This window comes from Acanthopagrus latus, chromosome 18 (genome assembly GCF_904848185.1).
Source record: "Acanthopagrus latus isolate v.2019 chromosome 18, fAcaLat1.1, whole genome shotgun sequence".
NCBI lineage: Eukaryota > Metazoa > Chordata > Actinopteri > Spariformes > Sparidae > Acanthopagrus > Acanthopagrus latus.
In genome coordinates, this window is record NC_051056.1 from 14,078,022 (window position 1) to 14,095,559 (window position 17,538).

The 17,538-nt window shown below is 42.2% G+C and overlaps 2 protein-coding genes across 11 annotated transcripts in view; one reads left to right on the plus strand and one right to left on the minus strand.

The window, feature by feature from the left end:
- Positions 1–10,456, plus strand: part of LOC119007024 (rho guanine nucleotide exchange factor 9) — a 47,027-nt gene extending 36,571 nt beyond the window's left edge. For 8 of the 10 annotated variants that reach the window (XM_037076302.1, XM_037076304.1, XM_037076306.1 and 5 more), the window contains 5 exons: positions 142–271; positions 2,349–2,480; positions 4,307–4,550; positions 5,577–5,645; positions 8,122–10,456. In XM_037076302.1, coding sequence (XP_036932197.1) covers positions 142–271; positions 2,349–2,480; positions 4,307–4,550; positions 5,577–5,645; positions 8,122–8,297 — 751 coding nt within the window. In that variant the 3' untranslated portion in view covers positions 8,298–10,456. Of the gene's footprint in view, positions 1–141; positions 272–2,348; positions 2,481–4,306; positions 4,551–5,576; positions 5,669–7,141; positions 8,101–8,121 lie in introns of those variants that run through there. The other 2 variants (XM_037076305.1, XM_037076303.1) reach the window with 2 other exon arrangements.
- A 2,661-nt stretch (positions 10,457–13,117) lies between these two features.
- LOC119007031 (ankyrin repeat and SOCS box protein 12-like) lies at positions 13,118–17,312 on the minus strand. The gene is made up of 4 exons (XM_037076326.1): positions 17,125–17,312; positions 16,389–16,712; positions 14,279–14,807; positions 13,118–14,190 (listed from the first exon to the last, which is right to left on the minus strand). Exons 2-4 carry the CDS (start codon positions 16,671–16,673, stop codon positions 14,045–14,047), a joined length of 960 nt encoding a protein of 319 aa, XP_036932221.1. The 5' UTR covers positions 16,674–16,712; positions 17,125–17,312; the 3' UTR covers positions 13,118–14,044.
- Positions 17,313–17,538: the final 226 nt, after the last annotated feature.

Sequence of the window (17,538 nt, forward strand, 5' to 3'; positions counted from 1 at the left end):
ACCCTCGTCCTTTAATAGGCCACTCTGTATCATTCACTACTGCAACATTACATGTCTTCTTTAAAGAGTGGCCGATATCCAAGAGCCATAACTTCTCCCTTTAACACCCCAGGAGTAATTATGTGTGTACTGTGTCCGTAGCGACTATCGATATGTGGCAGCAGCGCTGGCAGTAATGCGGAACGTCACTCAGCAGATCAACGAGAGGAAGAGGAGGCTGGAGAACATCGACAAGATCGCCCAGTGGCAAGCTTCAGTTCTGGACTGGGAGGTATGTGTATGTTTAGACTGTGGAGTAATTACCAAGCATCTGATGTTGTTTTACTGGCAAAATCTGCTCAGGTCTGTTTAGACCATCTGTTTAGTCACAGTCTCTGCCTAGAGATGAAAGAACTTGCGTTTTATTCTATAAAGATGTCACTAAATGTAGACAGTTTTACAGCGCCAGCCGTTTCCTTGGTGAAAACATTACATTTTGTGTTAGTGTGTGCATATAAAATTCCTTACATCCCCACAGCAGTCAGTGTTTGTTCCTGTGTAAACGTTCTTTGTCAAACAAAGAAAGGGGGTGTGGTTAATACTTGTTTGTAGTCCATTACAATCGCTACCAGACTTCAGTTCTATCACTACAATGACATGCAATTTCAGCATGGATGAGCTAATGGAATCAATAAATATTAGTAGGTATAGCAAAAGTTTCAAACTTGACTTCTTCTTGGGTATTGAGGAGCAGTAGAGTTTATTCCTGGGAAAACTATAAACTATACTGTAGATTTACTGCTACTAGTCAATTTATAATCCATATACTGTACATCAGGCTTGGAGGATTACATATGACTCATCGATTACACTATAGCCATACATTCTTTTTTAGGAAACAGCTGACATTTTGACCACAAAATTAAGTTGTTGTTTTGCGCATAGTGTGGCTCAGCAAATTTGTCATGGAAGGTATTAGAAGATACGAAATACCATAAAAATACCAAAATACACTTGAGATGACTTCTTCACATGTCCTCTGAACAAACTAGAAAGATACTTTTAAGCTGTTTCAAAAATGTCCTCTCTCTCAATTTTCACTTTCACACTTTCAGAAGTAGTCATAATAGATGGCTTGTTGTTTAATATAAGTCACCTTTTCAACATTGTTGAAAGACACTGGGGTGAAAATCAACTATGTAGGGGACAATCCCAAGACATTTCTCAGAAGCAATTCCAAAGTAGTCCTGTCACTCTGCTAACAAATACACTATCATCCTGCCAGCAAAGGAGCACTGCATTGCATTGAGTGCTTCTCTCACTGACTCCAACTTAAACGGCTGCAAACAATGGTTTAATGTTATTGTGGCTCACTAGTAAACACAAACGGCTGGGTAACATAAAGAGTGACCTGTAATTTAACACAGAAAAAATGGAAAGTTGCGACCTCTAAAACAAAAGTGTGTTATATAATTAGCCCGTGTGCTTTCACTGCATATTATTTAGATTAGTGAATTACATAATTGTGTTTACAGTAATATATTAGGGGGGACAAACTGTTCTTTTACCAGAATAAGGGGGCCATGTCTCTCCTGGGATTTCAGCCTATTTAAATGGCTATGGCAACAATTTGTTATTGCATCGTAACCTATATCAAGTCGAAAGGCCTGTAAGAGACAGAATCTATGCACATCTTATCGACCCTACTGTATGTCCCATTTGCAGGTTTTGTGTGGAAACAAGTATCATTATTAAGACAAAACTGATGTACACCAGATGACATCACTATGACTAGGGCTGGGTATCGATTCAGATTTCAAGAATCGATTCGATTTTGATTCTGAAGATTCAGAATCCGTTACTTTCGTTAGCCGCCTGAAGCCCTCGTTTTCAGCAACTGAATACGGCCACATATCTTTGCAAATGAATCCCTAACTTTACTGCTGTCCGACACCATGTTCATTGTTTTGAGAGCTTCACTTCACGCGCGACATGAAGTGGAATTAAAGTTCACCGGGGAAAAATGCATTTTAAAAAAAAGCAATCTCTGAACTTACGAATCGATCTTTGGGAATTAATATGAGAATCGATTCAGAATCGGAGAATCGATTTTTTCAACACAGGTCTAACTATGACATCATTGGGGTAGATTTAGATTTGATAAAGTACCTTCAGAGCCACAGAATACATTAGAACTGCTAACTACGACTGATCTTTACTCAAGAGTAGAATTAGTCAAGTCAAGCTTTTGGCAGTAGCACCACTTACATAATTCTGTCTTTTTAGTGTCCTCTTCAGTTATAAATTCATATGTGTGTTCTTGGTGTGTGTGTGTGTGTGTGTGTGTGTGTGTGTGTGTGTGTGTCTAGGGGGATGATATCTTGGACAGGAGCTCGGAGCTCATCTACACTGGGGAGTTGTCATGGATCTATCAGCCGTATGGACGTAGCCAGCAGCGAGTCTTCTTCCTCTTTGATCACCAGCTGGTCCTCTGTAAGAAGGTAGGCTCTTTCGCTGTCTTTTTGTTCACTTTCTTCCTTTTTTTTTTTTTGATGACTTTGTCAGCTGAAAGCCTGCTGATAAGCTAAAACACACCCTCAGTCTGTGTTCTTCAAAGTTGTGTATCACATGGCTGGTGGCGGAGGTGCTTGAAGATGTGACTTCTTCTTCAACCTTACTCGAGAGCTGCAAATAGATTACATAATGCCCTATATGAGACGCACTAGCCCCTAGTGAAGATGCATTCAAATCCTCAGCACCTTTCACAAAATGGGGCTGTGGTAGTTTGGGCTCCGATGCACCAAGGCTGTGCTCTCCTGTCAGACGGATGTTCACGCTCGGCTACACTCTACACTACAGCACATGAACCCGCAGACACAGACACAAATACAGAAAGACACTTTCACGCAAACATACAAGGGCTGTCTAAGTGCGCCATCGCACAAATGTGTACACAGAGACAAATATTAATTTCACAATTACTCAGAATAACACACACACACACACAAAAACAGCCACTGGAAATGAACTCTGCAGATCACCTGGTTTCTGAGCTGTTCTGGTCCGCTCAATAAATTCAGCTCAGAGACATGCTGAATATTAAATTCAAGCCTTTGTACTGTGTATCCTTATCCAGCATCCTTTGCACAACATGTGTAATGGCAGCCCTCTGGGTGTGTTAGTAACACATTGCATGTTGCCTCCCATCTTTTCTTCTCATCTCTTCCTTATCAGGAGATGCAGATTGGTCTCTGCACGCTTATTAAAAGATCCCTGCTCTTAATTTTCCTCTTTTTACCTTCCTTGACCTCATGTTGGGACTGGATGTTCTTTGGTCCCAAGGCAACAGTCACGATGAAGACTTTTCATATATTTTGTTTTATTGTTTTGTTTATTCCTGCAAATTTTTCAAGTAACTTTTAAGGTTAAGGTTGTTTGTGGATCATGAACTGCTACAGAGCTGGAACAAATAGTCGATCCTAGAAAATGAATTGCCTGTTTTGCTAAAGTTACCAATTTAGGTCATGATTTGTTTCTCTTTTATTGGATTTCTAACCACTGGTCGAACAAAAAAATGAAAAGAGTTTTTTAAGGCTATTGGAAATTGTGGATGACACCATTTTTCTGACATTTTATAGTCCAAAATAGTCAAATCCTTTTAATGCCTATTTTATCTTAGTATCAGCGTTATTCTTTGGTATCTTTTTTATCCTCAATAAGAATTGTAATCAATTTACTTATAACTTTTAACATATTTACTGTGCTACACAGCTCAGGCAGATGATTTGTTGTGTTGTCATTTTCATTTACAAGAATTTTCTTGTATTACATTTTATTGTATGGTATAGAAGATATCAATGAGTTTTGGACTGTTGGTTGGACTGAACAAGTTTTATCAAGACATCTAGGGTGGATACATCCTGCACAATTTCACTTGAATTAAATGCAAACAGTGGTCTAAAAATTAAGAGAGTTGAATAAACTGAAGCAGACTGTCATCAAAAAACACCATTATAAGCATCACAAAGATGGGATTTATTCCAATGTTGTTGTGTGGTTGTGCATTACATTAGACTGGAGTAGTTGCCATTGTTGAAATAGTGTTTTCTACAATTTGTGATATCGAGTCTCCAGCACATTCGCTGAGAAACTTGGCATTCAGCAATGTGTTTGGAAGGTGTTTGTATGTTTGGGCAGCAGATGGAAAGGGTTGCATAAGACAGACTCTCAGGATACCGAGGGAAGGATGCCTGTTGACACCTCTAAGGTTCAGCACACATGCACACACACATTAACAAACAGACCCTCTCCTCTTCCTCTTTCCCAGGATCTGATACGCCGGGACATCCTGTACTATAAGGGCCGCATCGACATGGATCGCTACGAGGTGCGGGACGCCATAGACGGCCGTGACGACGATTTCAACGTCAGCGTGAAGAACGCCTTCAAATTGTGCAACAAAGACAGCGAGGAGATCCACATCTTCCTGGCCAAGAAGCCAGAGGAGAAGATCCGCTGGCTCAGGGCCTTCCACGAGGAGAGGAAGATGGTGCAGGAGGATGAGAAAATCGGTTAGTCAAGCACCTCCCTGTTTGGAAAGCATTCGTTTTCATTCACAATGGGCAATGGAGCTTACATGTTGACTTTACTGCAGCACACTACATGGTGACTTTTTTGGGCACCAAACATGAATTACCCGGGAAATGTGAATAAAGTTGAAGCAATAAAGTGAGTGAGTACGGCAATCAGACCTTAGCTCTTACTCACAGGATCATGCCACATGGACAAAGAGTTGGGATACATTAATGCCTTGTCAGGCAAAAATGTGTTTTGATGCATTGGCCAAACTGAGAGCTATTCTTTCTGACTGATGCAAAGAAAATGTCGAAAATACATTTTCGCAAAGTTTTTTTTTTAAATTAGCACATATTTGATTTGGTAATGCCCAATTCGCATTTTCAAAGATGAGGAAATAATGGTCTTAATGTAAGTAGTGAACTTGGGAAGTTTCATGCTGGTATTTATTTTTAACCCTTTTCACTTGTTGTATATGTGTATGGAATATTAGTCCATATCTTTAAAAGCCATTTTCTCAAAATGAGTTATTTCTTATACTTTGAACCAGAACTCTCCACTTCAGTAGTGATGCATATCTTTATTTTGAAGGTTTGATTTTACTGAGGGGTTTAGTTCCTTAAATATTTTTTTTATGACTGCTGTTGACAGAATTTAGTAATTTATGATTTCAACAAAATGTAACAAGATTTTTTTTTACCTGATTTGATCCAGTTTTCAGATCACTATAATGGAAATTAATACTAATGAGTGTATCAATAGATAATGGCTGATTTGCTCAACTGTGGAAATATCATGGTAATTTTGAACATATTCACCCTCCCAGTGTATTTTAGTAAGTTTTGTACTGTGACTTGTGTGCAACATGTAAGAATTCAACAGTTTTGACATTATCAGATGTGTGTATTTTATCACAGAGACTTAAGTTAGCATGCTAATGAACTGTGTAAACACCAAAACTGGTCCTTAATCTCCTAGTTCATACCACATTTATAAAACATACAATGTTGTTTGTCGTTTAGGTTTTGAGATCTCTGAGTATCAGAAGCGACAGGCGGCCATGACAGTGAGAAAGGTGACCAAACAGAAAGGTGAGGCAACAAGAAGATATCAGGTGATTTTCCTTTTCTTTTCCTCGCTGGTGTGCTCTGTCTTCTCATCGCTGTTTACTCTTCCTTTAACCTGCTCTCTTTTTTTACTTTCTATACCGTTTCTTAAACACGCCGACTTTGTTTCTGAATGGACCTAGACTGTGTACTAAGTAAGCTAGAAAATGTCACGTGGATTCATGTCTTCTCGCTTTTACAATATTTTACCGTTGAGTCAAATGTCTGTCAGCACATACACAAGGATGACCTGATATGAGTTAAAGCAGCTGTTAAGCATCAATGAAAAGACAGAGGGCTGTTTGCATGAAGTATTCAGTTTAAAGGGTGATGCCAGTGTTCATGGCATGTGGGTCCTGTGTCACGCTTGTCTTAAAAAACTTAATGCCTCAGACAGTTGTTTGCATTTTTTCTTTTACTGAGTTAGGGTGGTTGTTGGTGCTTACCACCTCTGTTTACATTCAGATTGTCACAGTATACCCTAAACAAAAATCACCCTTTTGGGTTACTTCTCATGTGTAGTCTGTGGTCAGTTTTTGTTTTATTACAGCATTTAAATTGTAGATTTGTAGACTTTATAAAAGAAGTGGACGTAGACACCCTGACATTGCCTTTGTGGTTTGTGGATTACCCTTTATGAAGCTTTTGATTTGACATTTGAGACATTGCCGTCTTTTGGTTTTTGGAGCCAGAAGTGACCATGTTTAGATGAGAGAGTGGAGCTAAGCATTCATCTAAGTTATTTTTGCGAGATGCACCCAAAATTCATAACAACTGAAGTTGAACAACAGGGATGCTAACAGGGAGTGACAGGGATGACTCTTTGTAGGCTAACTTAGATGTTAGCTTTGCCCTTGCTCCCTTGACATAAAGCCTATGGGATTTCAGCTGGATTTTCAGTTATTACAGACAATTAGCTCTGTGGCAAATACAAGTTTATGATACTTTTTGTTTTTTGTTTGTATGGCATTTTGTTCGGGAAGATAGTCTTCACAAAACAACACCACATTTTTCAAGCATAAATGCAATCACCAGAAGTAAGAGGCTGACATAGGCTGAAACATCAGCATAATCATGTTACCTATTCCTGTCATGCACAGTCAAAATACTCCCAACCACCAACAGCTACTGCCTATCTCAGTAAAAGGAAAACATGTCAAACAAGTTATTCAACAATGCTAGCTCCTGACGAAGCACCAGACAGGGGACCCACATGTGTAAAACTGCTGGCATGATCCTTTAAGTTTTAGCCATTTTAGTGCCAGGCTAGATGTTTGTACATTGACCATTACTGATGTTCTTGCTATTGCCAGTTTCACTATAAGCATGACCATCCATTAAGGTATTAATTAACCACTGCTGGAATGTTTTCTCTGACGTTAGGATCCCTGTAGATGTCTGTCAGAAGTAAATGTTGTGTGTTTCTAAGTGCTGTATGTGTACATGGCTGGCACAAGGTGAAGTACTCTCTTGAATTTCAGATTCATTTATAGATTTCATCTTGAGAAAGAGGGCCATGTTGTATGGACATGGTTTGAAAATGATAAAGGTATATGCATTAGAGTTCTCCTTAGAGCTAGCACAATAAGATGCCATGGCAACTGCTAAGCAGCATTGGGAGGCGTTGTGATTAACGTTGGCATTGGAGCATGCAGTCACAGTCCAATCTGTTTACAAGCATTATCTTGACTGATCCAAGATAAACAGGTTCCTCTAACACAAACAGATCAAACCCTTCTAACTGCTAAAAAAACAGTGTTTGGCAAAATAGCCGTAACAAAACACACTGTTTCTCATCTTTGCATTCCTTTTCCAAGATGCCATGGCAACTTTTGAATATTTCATCTCCAAATATTGATTGTATCTAATTTTTAATTGCACTAGCATAGTTTGTGATGCTTGTAGACTGTAGCTAAATGACATTGTAGACTGTAGTTAAATGCATATTAACGGCTTTTTGTTGGCTCTATTTTTGTTCTCGAGTGTCGAGGGTGCTATTCAAACAAATGCGCTGTCAACAAACATGGAAGAACAATGTCCCTCGTCCAAATGCCTGGTTTTCATCATCGTATCAGACATAATCCGTGGGTTCTCTTGTTTGCCTGCTACAGAGTTTGATTGAATAGCATCTTTAGTCTCCCTTGTGTCATTGCTAGAGCTGAATTCCACGTTTCCTCCAATTCAGCTGTCATCATATGATCACATTGTATCATATCTCAGGTTTAATATGCAGGAATGTTAACACAGGAGGCTCATTTTGTATGTCTTTGTGCCTGCTTTCTTTGGAAGCATGACTTGGTGTTGTGGTGTTGTGTCTGTTTCAGATACATTACTGACAATGTTTCCTGTTTTGCTATCCACCTCCCCTGCTTTTTTCTCTTTCGCTTTATGCCCTGCGCTGCCTCCTCCCCCCCAACCCCCTTGCACTCCTTTCTGGCTCTTTTTGCACCTGCCTTCCTAGGTGTAAACAGGTGCACGCCCCCCTCATACCCACCCCCGCAGGACCCCCTCAGTGTGGGGCAGTATGAGGTAACGGAGGACATGGCACAAGGAGAGGTTTTTGAATTCAGTCAATCCAAAAGAGGCCAGGCTCCTTTCTGGCAGAATTTTAGTAGATTAGCTCCATTTAAGAAATAGAGATACACAGACTCTTCTGAAGGACCAGCTATTTTTCTTAGAAGCACTAAACACTGGATGATCATGAGGAAAAATACGGAAAAAAAAAAAAATCACACATACACAAGAGACTTTGACGTTAAGGACCAATGTTGATATAGAGTGTGACTGGAAGCAGCAAGAGGACTGAAGACTTGAGAAATTGAGGAAAAAAATAAAACTTTACAATTCATATATGTTAGTAACGTTCTTAGTTATCACACTTCTCCAGCTGAGTCGACTGTCATGAACTCTTTCCCTCGGAATCTGCATCTTCACGCCATCTGAATGTCCTGGAGTTATCGAGATTGTTCTATTATTTCATTTTTCAATCCATCACCTGGAAAGAACGACGAGGCCAAGCCAGGGCATTCCTAGTAGTATGATTGTGTCCAGAAAAGCTGAGATCTTGCTGTGCTGCTATGTGAGATTACCGGTTGCATTCCTCTGAATGTGAGAGTGAATAATGACGGACCTCAGCTCACTTGGCTGCGGTCGTCTGAAGGAACTATGAAGCTCTGCTGTCAGCATCATCTCTGAGTTCGATCCATTCTGCCACTGATCACAGACCGGTCGGTCGGGCCGTCTCTGCTCCACCGGCGTCTGGATCTCCCCCTCACTCTCAACACTCCATACTCCCCTCCTTAGCTGTCCGTGTATAGTAGCCCTCTCTTCACCAAGTCTGACGTTCGCACTGTTTCCCTCACTCTTTACATCCCTCTTGTCCTCCTCTCTATCTCTCTACCCACCTGCTCAGCCTCTGTGAGTCAGTGGCTCTCAGAGGAAGTGCTTCATTCTGTTGGAAACCTGCCATTGGCCATGATACGATGGGTCAGGGAACAAATCAATAGTGAGAGCATCAGTAGAATATTTGCATCCTTTCACCAACCACTTTTGACAGGGTATTCATAACCGATCACGCCGAGGGGCTGCAGGTTCGCGTATTGACGGAGGGCTCACTGCTCAGATGAAACAGCCGGGAGCAGGAGATAGGCAGGCTACGCTCCACCTGCCTCGTGTCAGAGCCCCTCCCCACTCTCCCCAGAGACCACCCCTGTAGCACTGTGCTGGCAGCTCACTGGGTGTTTGGAAAGAGCACAGCCTACCTCCGGATCTCCACTGAGAGCTAAAAGTGAAGTCGATGCATTGGCCAAGGTCTAAAATGATATCTCTGTTTCACTGTCAGCTGTTAAAAAAACAAGGAAAGAAAAAAAAGACCTCTTCTTCAGCTGACTTAACTATTTTGTATTGCTCACATTGTAAAAAGCACAGCACATATTCAGTCTGAGGAGTTTTTTTTCTCTCAGATGCCACAGTGTGAAAAATTAGAATGAACCTTGACCAGCACGAGGGGGAGATGGTCCCCCCCAAAAAATGGCAGAAATTCTAAACAAACTGGACAACCATACTGTATCACCTGGTTGTGAGGCAGCAGTGAAAGAGAGCAGCGCACTGCAGAAGTGCGATCCAACACTACAGGGAGGCAGGAAGGTGAAGTCGATCTGTAGCATGCAGGTGTCCTCTGACAGATTCATGCGTCCCTAAAGACTCCAGCCTCGAAAATCTTGGCCCTCCCTCCATCCCCCGTCACATTGCTTTTTCCAGATCTGATCCATGTTCTGCCAGTTAGCTCAGCGCCGTTAAGTGATTTCACAGAGGACTGTGGCCCGATCAGATTGATTTGTTTAGCATCAACAATGCCCCCTCCCACCCCCGCCCTCTCCCACTCTCGCCCCTGAAACTGCTGTGAGCGAGGTCCCCGTGCTCCTTAAAGAGAAGAGAACCGACTAATTTACACACATCATGAAGGGGTATTCTTTTCTACAGTTGGAATGTAAGTGACACATCTGTCCTTGGTTTGTGCTCATATTTTGACCTCAGATACAGAAGTACATTTTGTGTTGAATTATATCACCTGATGGACAGTACATATACAGTATGACAACTTGTGCAATGTGATATATCATTATATATCTTCACTATTCACTACAACGTGATATGAAAGAGTTATATATCGTTCTATGTCATTTGTTTGCCTTCTTATAGGCCTTATAACCTATTTGGAAAAAAAGACCTTATAGAATTGCTTTGTATGTTGTGTAATTTATGTTCTGTTTCAGTAAAGAAAGTTGAGAAACGGGTGAGTTGGCTGCTGGTGTCTGTAGAGATGGCTCCCAGTGAGATTGTTGTGGAAGACAATTCCCTTGTCTGGCGCAGCAAAACAAAAAAAAACAAAAAAAAAAACAGATGTGGTTCCCAGGCCATGAAAACCTCAGGTCCCGTGCTACGCCCACCCCCCCCCTCCTCAACTCCCTCACCCTCATCCCCCCTACTCCACGCCGCCGCCACCAGTACCGACATACAGATGCAAGCATGCAGGCAAACACACACGCGCGCACACATACACACGCAGAGACGCATAATCATACGCACTTGCTGGCCCGTTCTGCTGCGGAGAAGAGAGATGCTATCTAACAGTGCCTTCCAGCATTCCACTAGTGATTATCTATTCAGTTTCACAGGCAGATTTGAATTAGTCATGTGTTTTCCCTTCAGTGTGGGACTCGCATCTCTCTCTCTCTCCCTCTCTCTCTCCCTCTCTCTCTCTCTCTTTATCACTCGCTCTTTATCTCTTTCCCCCTCTCTCTCTCTGAAACACACTGGGAATTCCTCCTTCCCCAGTGCACGAGATCCACTCGGACAGAAACCCAGAGGTCAGGCCTTTTTCCATTTGAGTAGATACTGTGCTGTCTGACTGAAACACTTAAAAAAATAAAATTAAAAAAAAACATTATTATATTCTATCACACTCACATAGCGTTAACTTTATTGCACAGAAAGAAGTTAATTTAAGAAACCACATAGAGTTCCTTTTATTGTTATCTATTTAACACTGCTGAGAGACGGTTTTAATTTGAGTATATAGTAGGAAGCAGATTTTCATTAGTCGAGATAGGTTTCATATTTCAAAGTATATTATTAAAAGTGAGTTACGAATCAAAAGAATCATCTATTTTACCTTTATCAGCTACACACTGTAAATAATGTAAAAAGAACAGATCATATATTTGGATATTGGTATTTTGCGTTGGAGACGAATGTTGTTCCAGTTCTAGCGTGCGGTAGACCTCAGTACCAGGTAAATGCATGCTTGTGGCATCCAATATTTTGCATGAGACTTAAGACAACTCTTAACAGATTGTTCAGTTTCATTTAACTTCCAAATGGGATTTTATTTCCAACGACGCGGAAATCCACTCATCCCGTGAACCCATACCATCTCACTCAAAAGGGAGTTCTTTTCTCTGTCCACCTGTCTCCTGCTCACTACACATCACAGGTTGTAGCTTCTGGTTTTTTTTTTTTTCTTATTTATTGTCAAGTAGCGGGGAACATCCTTCCCCATGCTGAATCAAAGACTGAACTGTTGATAGGTGAAATGAAAGGCACTGATGCTCTCTTTTGGCCCACATATAATGGGCAAACTGTAACATTATTTTGAATTTCTGGTTTCTTTTCTTTGACTTACATGGTCCAAACTGCTTTTTCTTTGTTGTTGTCTTTTTTTTTTTCGTTTCTTTTCTTTTTCTTTTCATGCCATCAACCGCTGAGGCAAAACGGGTATAATTTTTCTATGACAACAGTGAACCAAATAGGAGTTAGCACTGATCATGGGTGTTTGTGTATAAATTTGTAGTCGAGCAGAAGAGCTGAATAACTGCGAAACCTCTCGGGATGAGCTAAAAATAAACATAATCCTGAACACACACACACACACACACACACACACACACACACACACACACACAGTACTTCATTGCAATTCATATCATGCTCTTGTTTCTACTTAAGAAAATGATGCTTTGAAGTACAATGACTTGACAGGACAAATGAATTCCTCACTTGTATTTATTGAACGCAGTATTAAATTGTACCATTTTGGCCACATTGTTAAAAAAGGATGTATATATTGATTTTTATCTCCTTGCATAATTCTCATCCCGACCTCGTGCTGAGAGCTGAGAGGACAGCCTTCTGTGCAGTTGAAGATTTTCGTTCATTTTATCTCTTTTTCCAAGGCAGCCAAGTTAGCAGACTGTCAATCGGACGCATCAGAGGTTGCTCAGATTTACGTCATTTCCTTTTTTAGCCCGGGGTGCGCTTGAGCCGCTAGCCTGCGTTCACTCGCATTTAGCATAGCGACGTCTTCAGTAGGAACTCCTTGCACTTGGTCACGCAGCCCGGTGTTGTCTCAGACTAGTCTGGCTGCAACAGAGTCTTCAACGAGCCATAAACTGATGTGATGTTCAATGGCAACAAGGTTAACAGAAGACTGACATTCCACGTTTTAGGAATCTATCCATTGTATATTACCATCTAGTATGAGGTCTGGATTTTTTGCCTATCACAGAAAAACGTCACTCACAGTATTCATATCCTTTGTCGTCATATGCAAACATTTGTCATTTTCTTTCTTGCTGACCTTTTTGAGTTTGATTATTTGTTGTAGAGATGAAAAACCTGAAAAATAATGCCTATTCAATCCAGAAACTGTGAATGGGAGAGCGGAGATGTCAACTGTATGTACATTATATGTTTTGATGTAATCAGAAGCACTGGGAATATGTTGTACTTTGCTGTAAAAATAAATCCATATCTGATATAGCTGTACTTTTGTTGAAAATAAAACCTCTACAGAAGCTGCATGTCGAGGCCGTCAGTGTGCGAGTGAGAGCATTGTGCTCCGGCTTCCTGTCGCGTGACGTCATTTCCTGTTTGTAGGCCCCATTCCACACAGCTGACTCACTACGGAGTCGTTGAGTAATACAAAAGAAAGATTCAAGGGCAGGAAAACATGATATAATGATGTGATCGGACGGTGCTCACGAGTCACAAAAGAAAACATTTTCAACTAACTTCCAGCCACACATTGTAGCCTGCAAACAACTGTGCTGTAATCAATAAGTAATGAGACTTATGCAAATATATTCTCCCAAGTTGGCTGTGCCGAAGTGTAGGCTGATCACTCCGCTTCCTAATGTTTTGAAGATGCAAGACTGTTTTTCAGGCAAGATCTAAGACACCCTGGTGAGATTCAGCCTCTTATCAGTGTGTTTGTGTGTGTGTGTGTGGGGGGGGGGGGGCTTCTCCAGATGTGTCTGGATGTTTAAATGACTAAAGGGAGACTATTTTGGGATTGTTCGATGTCACCTGTACAAAAGACGGAGCTAAAGGTGACGCGAAGAGACATTAGCAGATGTTCTCATCAGCCAATGAGAAGCCTCATATTTGGAGCAGGAGCATCGACAGTGTTACTGTGGTCTCTAGTGGTCGACTGTGGTGTTACACTGCTCAAGGACAGGGCACACTTTCCAACATGGAGCCCGTATGGGATGACTGTCTCTCTGTGTTTGACAAAGGCACTTCTGTAAGCTTTGTAGCGCTTAAATATCTGCTTTAAAATACTCACACGTTATAAACTTCATACATAAACATATATAAATTTAAAAAACCCAAGAATTTTCAGAGCTGGGAAATTACAGTGACCCCCTAGGGAGCCAGAGATAAATAAAACTTCACTGACAATTGTGTGTGTCCATTTTCTTGTCCTTGAAAGAGCTAAAAATGAATGAGCTAGTCACGGAGGCACAGAAATGAGGTTAAAAAAAAAAAAAAAAAAGAAAGAAGAAGAACATCACTGGCCATATATCCTGATGCCAACGTGAGCATCATATGAGTTCAGAGGTGTCATGCTTCAGGTAGTTCCTCAGGATGAGAGGAATGTCCAAATTGTCAATGGCCTCCTCCTTATTGGCTGGGAGGAGGTATCTTCGGATTGCTAGCCGGGTCTGAGACATCAGTGTTTTGGGGTAAACTGGAGCAGAAAGAGACAAATAAAGGTGGGTCAGCATGAGCAACCTGAGACATTCACACACGTATTGAACCTGTATTGGGTGTCTCACCTCTCTCTTTGAGCAGCAGAAGCAGAGCCTCATTCTGCTTGGTAGTCTTATCGATGATCAGTGTAGGCAGATACACGTCGGCCCCAAAGTCTATGAGAAGCTGGATGTACTCCACCCCGCAGCCGTAACGGAGACACACCTCCAGGACTGTCTTTGGCTGCTTGATCCGGGCCAGCATCTTCTCATCGGTGCAGTTGTAGTTGGGGTTGGCCCCGTGGAGGAGCAGCAGTTTAAAGCAGTCCAGGTGTCCATAAACAGCTGAGATGTAAAGGGGCCCCCTGCAGGCCGTGGCGTTGGAGGCCCACTCGGGGACTTTGGGTCTCACATCCACCTCAGCCCTGTACCTCAGCAGCTCTCGGAGCACGTCGAGGTCGCCCTCACGGGCGGCAGTCAGCACCGGGGAGCAGTTGTTGTACTGGCTGCCGTTGGGATCGGCTCCGGCCTTCAGCAGGGCGACCACGCAGTCCAGATGTTTCCCACTGACAGCTGTGAACAGGGGTGTCTGGGCCTTCACGTCCAGGCTGTCGATCTAGAGCCAAACGCAGCATTGGACCAACATGTAAAAATAGTTCACACATTCCCGACTTACTGTGATTTGGTTATTCTAGAACTTGAGCGATGTGTATTGTGTGTTAGTACAGGAGCACTGTGTAGTTCTGAGAAAGAGGACGAGGAAGATCTTAATTGCCTGATGTTCTCGTGCCTAAACAAACTCTCTTAGTTTTCGTGCCTGAATAAACAAACTGACTTTAATGGACAATACAATGTTTTCTATTTGTTTGTATTTGGCGGACCCTGCCACCTTTTCTAGCTTCAAACAGTGTTCTGGGGAACTACTTGTCCTCTGAGAACAGCATGTTATTTCAGTTATGGACAAAATAAATATCTTTGAGCTTGCATAATTTCCTCATTAATATTATCAATATTAAAATTCTGAGTTTGGGATTCTTCTCCAAAACTACATAGTGATCCATTAAAACTGCAACCATTTCACCTCTCGTGTTGGATTAACATATTAGCAAAGAATCCCTGTCCAGGGGAGACTGAGGATCCATTTATTCGCCTGATATATTATACCCCATAGGGAAATATATATCTTCTTACCAACTAAATGCTCAGTCTGTCTTAGTTTTGCATGCGGGACCTGTTTCCTCTGCTGTGTAGAGGATGGTGGAAGGTCTGGCTGTATGTGACATGGCTTATTGTATCAGGGGAAAAAGCTCTTGCTTGTTTTTGTTTCTTTAAACCAATTACAGCGACAGGCTTAGCACAGAATTTAGTTACAGTTCCCCAACAAAATGGTTTTGGGCGGAAACATTTGTACGTGGCCTTAAACAGGCGAAAACCCCACAGACGAAAGGTAACAACCGCCACTCGCTTATGTTTGTGCCGTTAGCTACCAGGTTAGAGTAAGTCGCCATTTTTAGCATGTAGGTTGTTGTTTTTTGTAGCAACCTCGGGCACAGCATCTGCCTTCGGGGGGGTTAATAAAGCTCTGTCTTATCTTATCTTTCCTGCAGTTAGCGCCAGGGAGGCCTGAAATAGTTGCCCGATGGCCTACAGTCTACCCCTGCTGAGTCAGACATCCATTTCCTTAGCTAGTTGCTAAAATTATCTGCCATTAGGTAACTAGTCAGGTAGTGCACACTTGGGTCATCATAGCTTTTATTTTATTTATTTATTTTTTTTCCCAACAGATATAGCTGCCTGCTGCCTCTGGAAACTGCATTGATGGGATTAAAAGCACAGCAAAACCAAAACAATGAGCCAAAAGGCGCTAAAAGAGTCCTCTAGAACTGAAGTTAACAGTCAGGTCATAATTCTGTACGGGCTTGTTCCTACCAGTGACCCCTTTCATATTATACAATTTGATCTCCTGTTCAAATAAATATACTGATTAGTGCAGTTTTAATGCCATCAAGTGTTGAAGTAGTGAAAGTCTAATCTTGCTTCTTTTTCTGAAGACCTGCAGGAAGAGTGTAGGAACCCTCTCTGGCTTCGAAAATAAAACGCTGACATGATGTTGCTGATCAAACGGCCTGTTATCACTGTTTTGTCCTCCACGCCTGTTCTCACAGATCCAGAACAGAACAGTCTCTGTGTGTCTCACCTCTGCACCGTGCTCCAACAACAGCTCCAAGCACCTCAGGTGTCCGTGAGCAGCAGCAGTGCGCAGGGGTGTCACAGGGACCCCCCACCCGCTCCGAGCATTGATGGACCTCCTGAACGTCTCCTGAGACAGGAGCTCGGAGAGCAGGGCCACGTCGTCGCTGCTCACTGCGTTGTTCAAGGCCTGACACTGCTCGCTGTCCTCATCCTCCTCCTTGGGCTGCAGCAGGGAGAAGATCTTCGAAATGTCCATCAAACTCATGTTGACAGCTCGGCCCAGAACCATAATGTGACTGCAGGCTGACGCAAGTCAAAGCTCTTCCATCTGCAGCGACGGAAATGGCAGAGAAAGATGACAATACACCCAAAGACACGCAAGGCTGACATGCTCCTGTCATACTGGGTTATTTTTTGTTGCGCTTGATTTTTTTTTTCCTTTCCTTTTTTTTTTTTTTTTTCCAGCTGAAAAAATATCTGCAGGAAAGCAAGAAGAGTCCGCTTGTGACCACACGCCGGTACAACCAGACCATGCACTTTGTTTACACAACACTGCAGGCAAATCACAGTAACGCAGCCTAAATAAGACAGAGCAGATACAATGTGCGCGTCTATTTTTACTAATAGACATTAAAAATTCATGCGTTTCTCCCCTAAAGATCCACAGAATCAGTGTGGCTCAGTGGTAACAAAGTCAGATGCCTTGTGTCAACAGCGGCGAACTGCAACGAGACACTTACCTCTGCTAGACACTCGCTGGTGTTATCTCAGAAGACACCAGAAGAGAAGAGAAGACAAATCCCATAATAATAAGGATAATAAGTCACATGAAAGAGAGAAGGGAAGACAGATCCTCCGAGGAGTGTGGGATGCTTCCACGGGAGCTGTGTGAAAAGTGCAATTTGGTGTGTGTGTGTGTGTGTGTGTGTGTGTGTGTGTGCGTGCATGTGTGCGTTAACTGACTGGGGTCAGAGCTCCTTGCTGGGGGTTGGCGGGGGCTAATTTTAGGCCACAGATGGGCCTGGCCAAACTTCCATTCTTGGAGAGTCCTGGCTCTGGTTTATAATTAGAAAAAGTGATACAAGCGCGACACCCTGTCTGTGAGAGGCCGGGCGACTGTCTCTCCCGGTCTCATGAGTGAAAACAAAACAAAA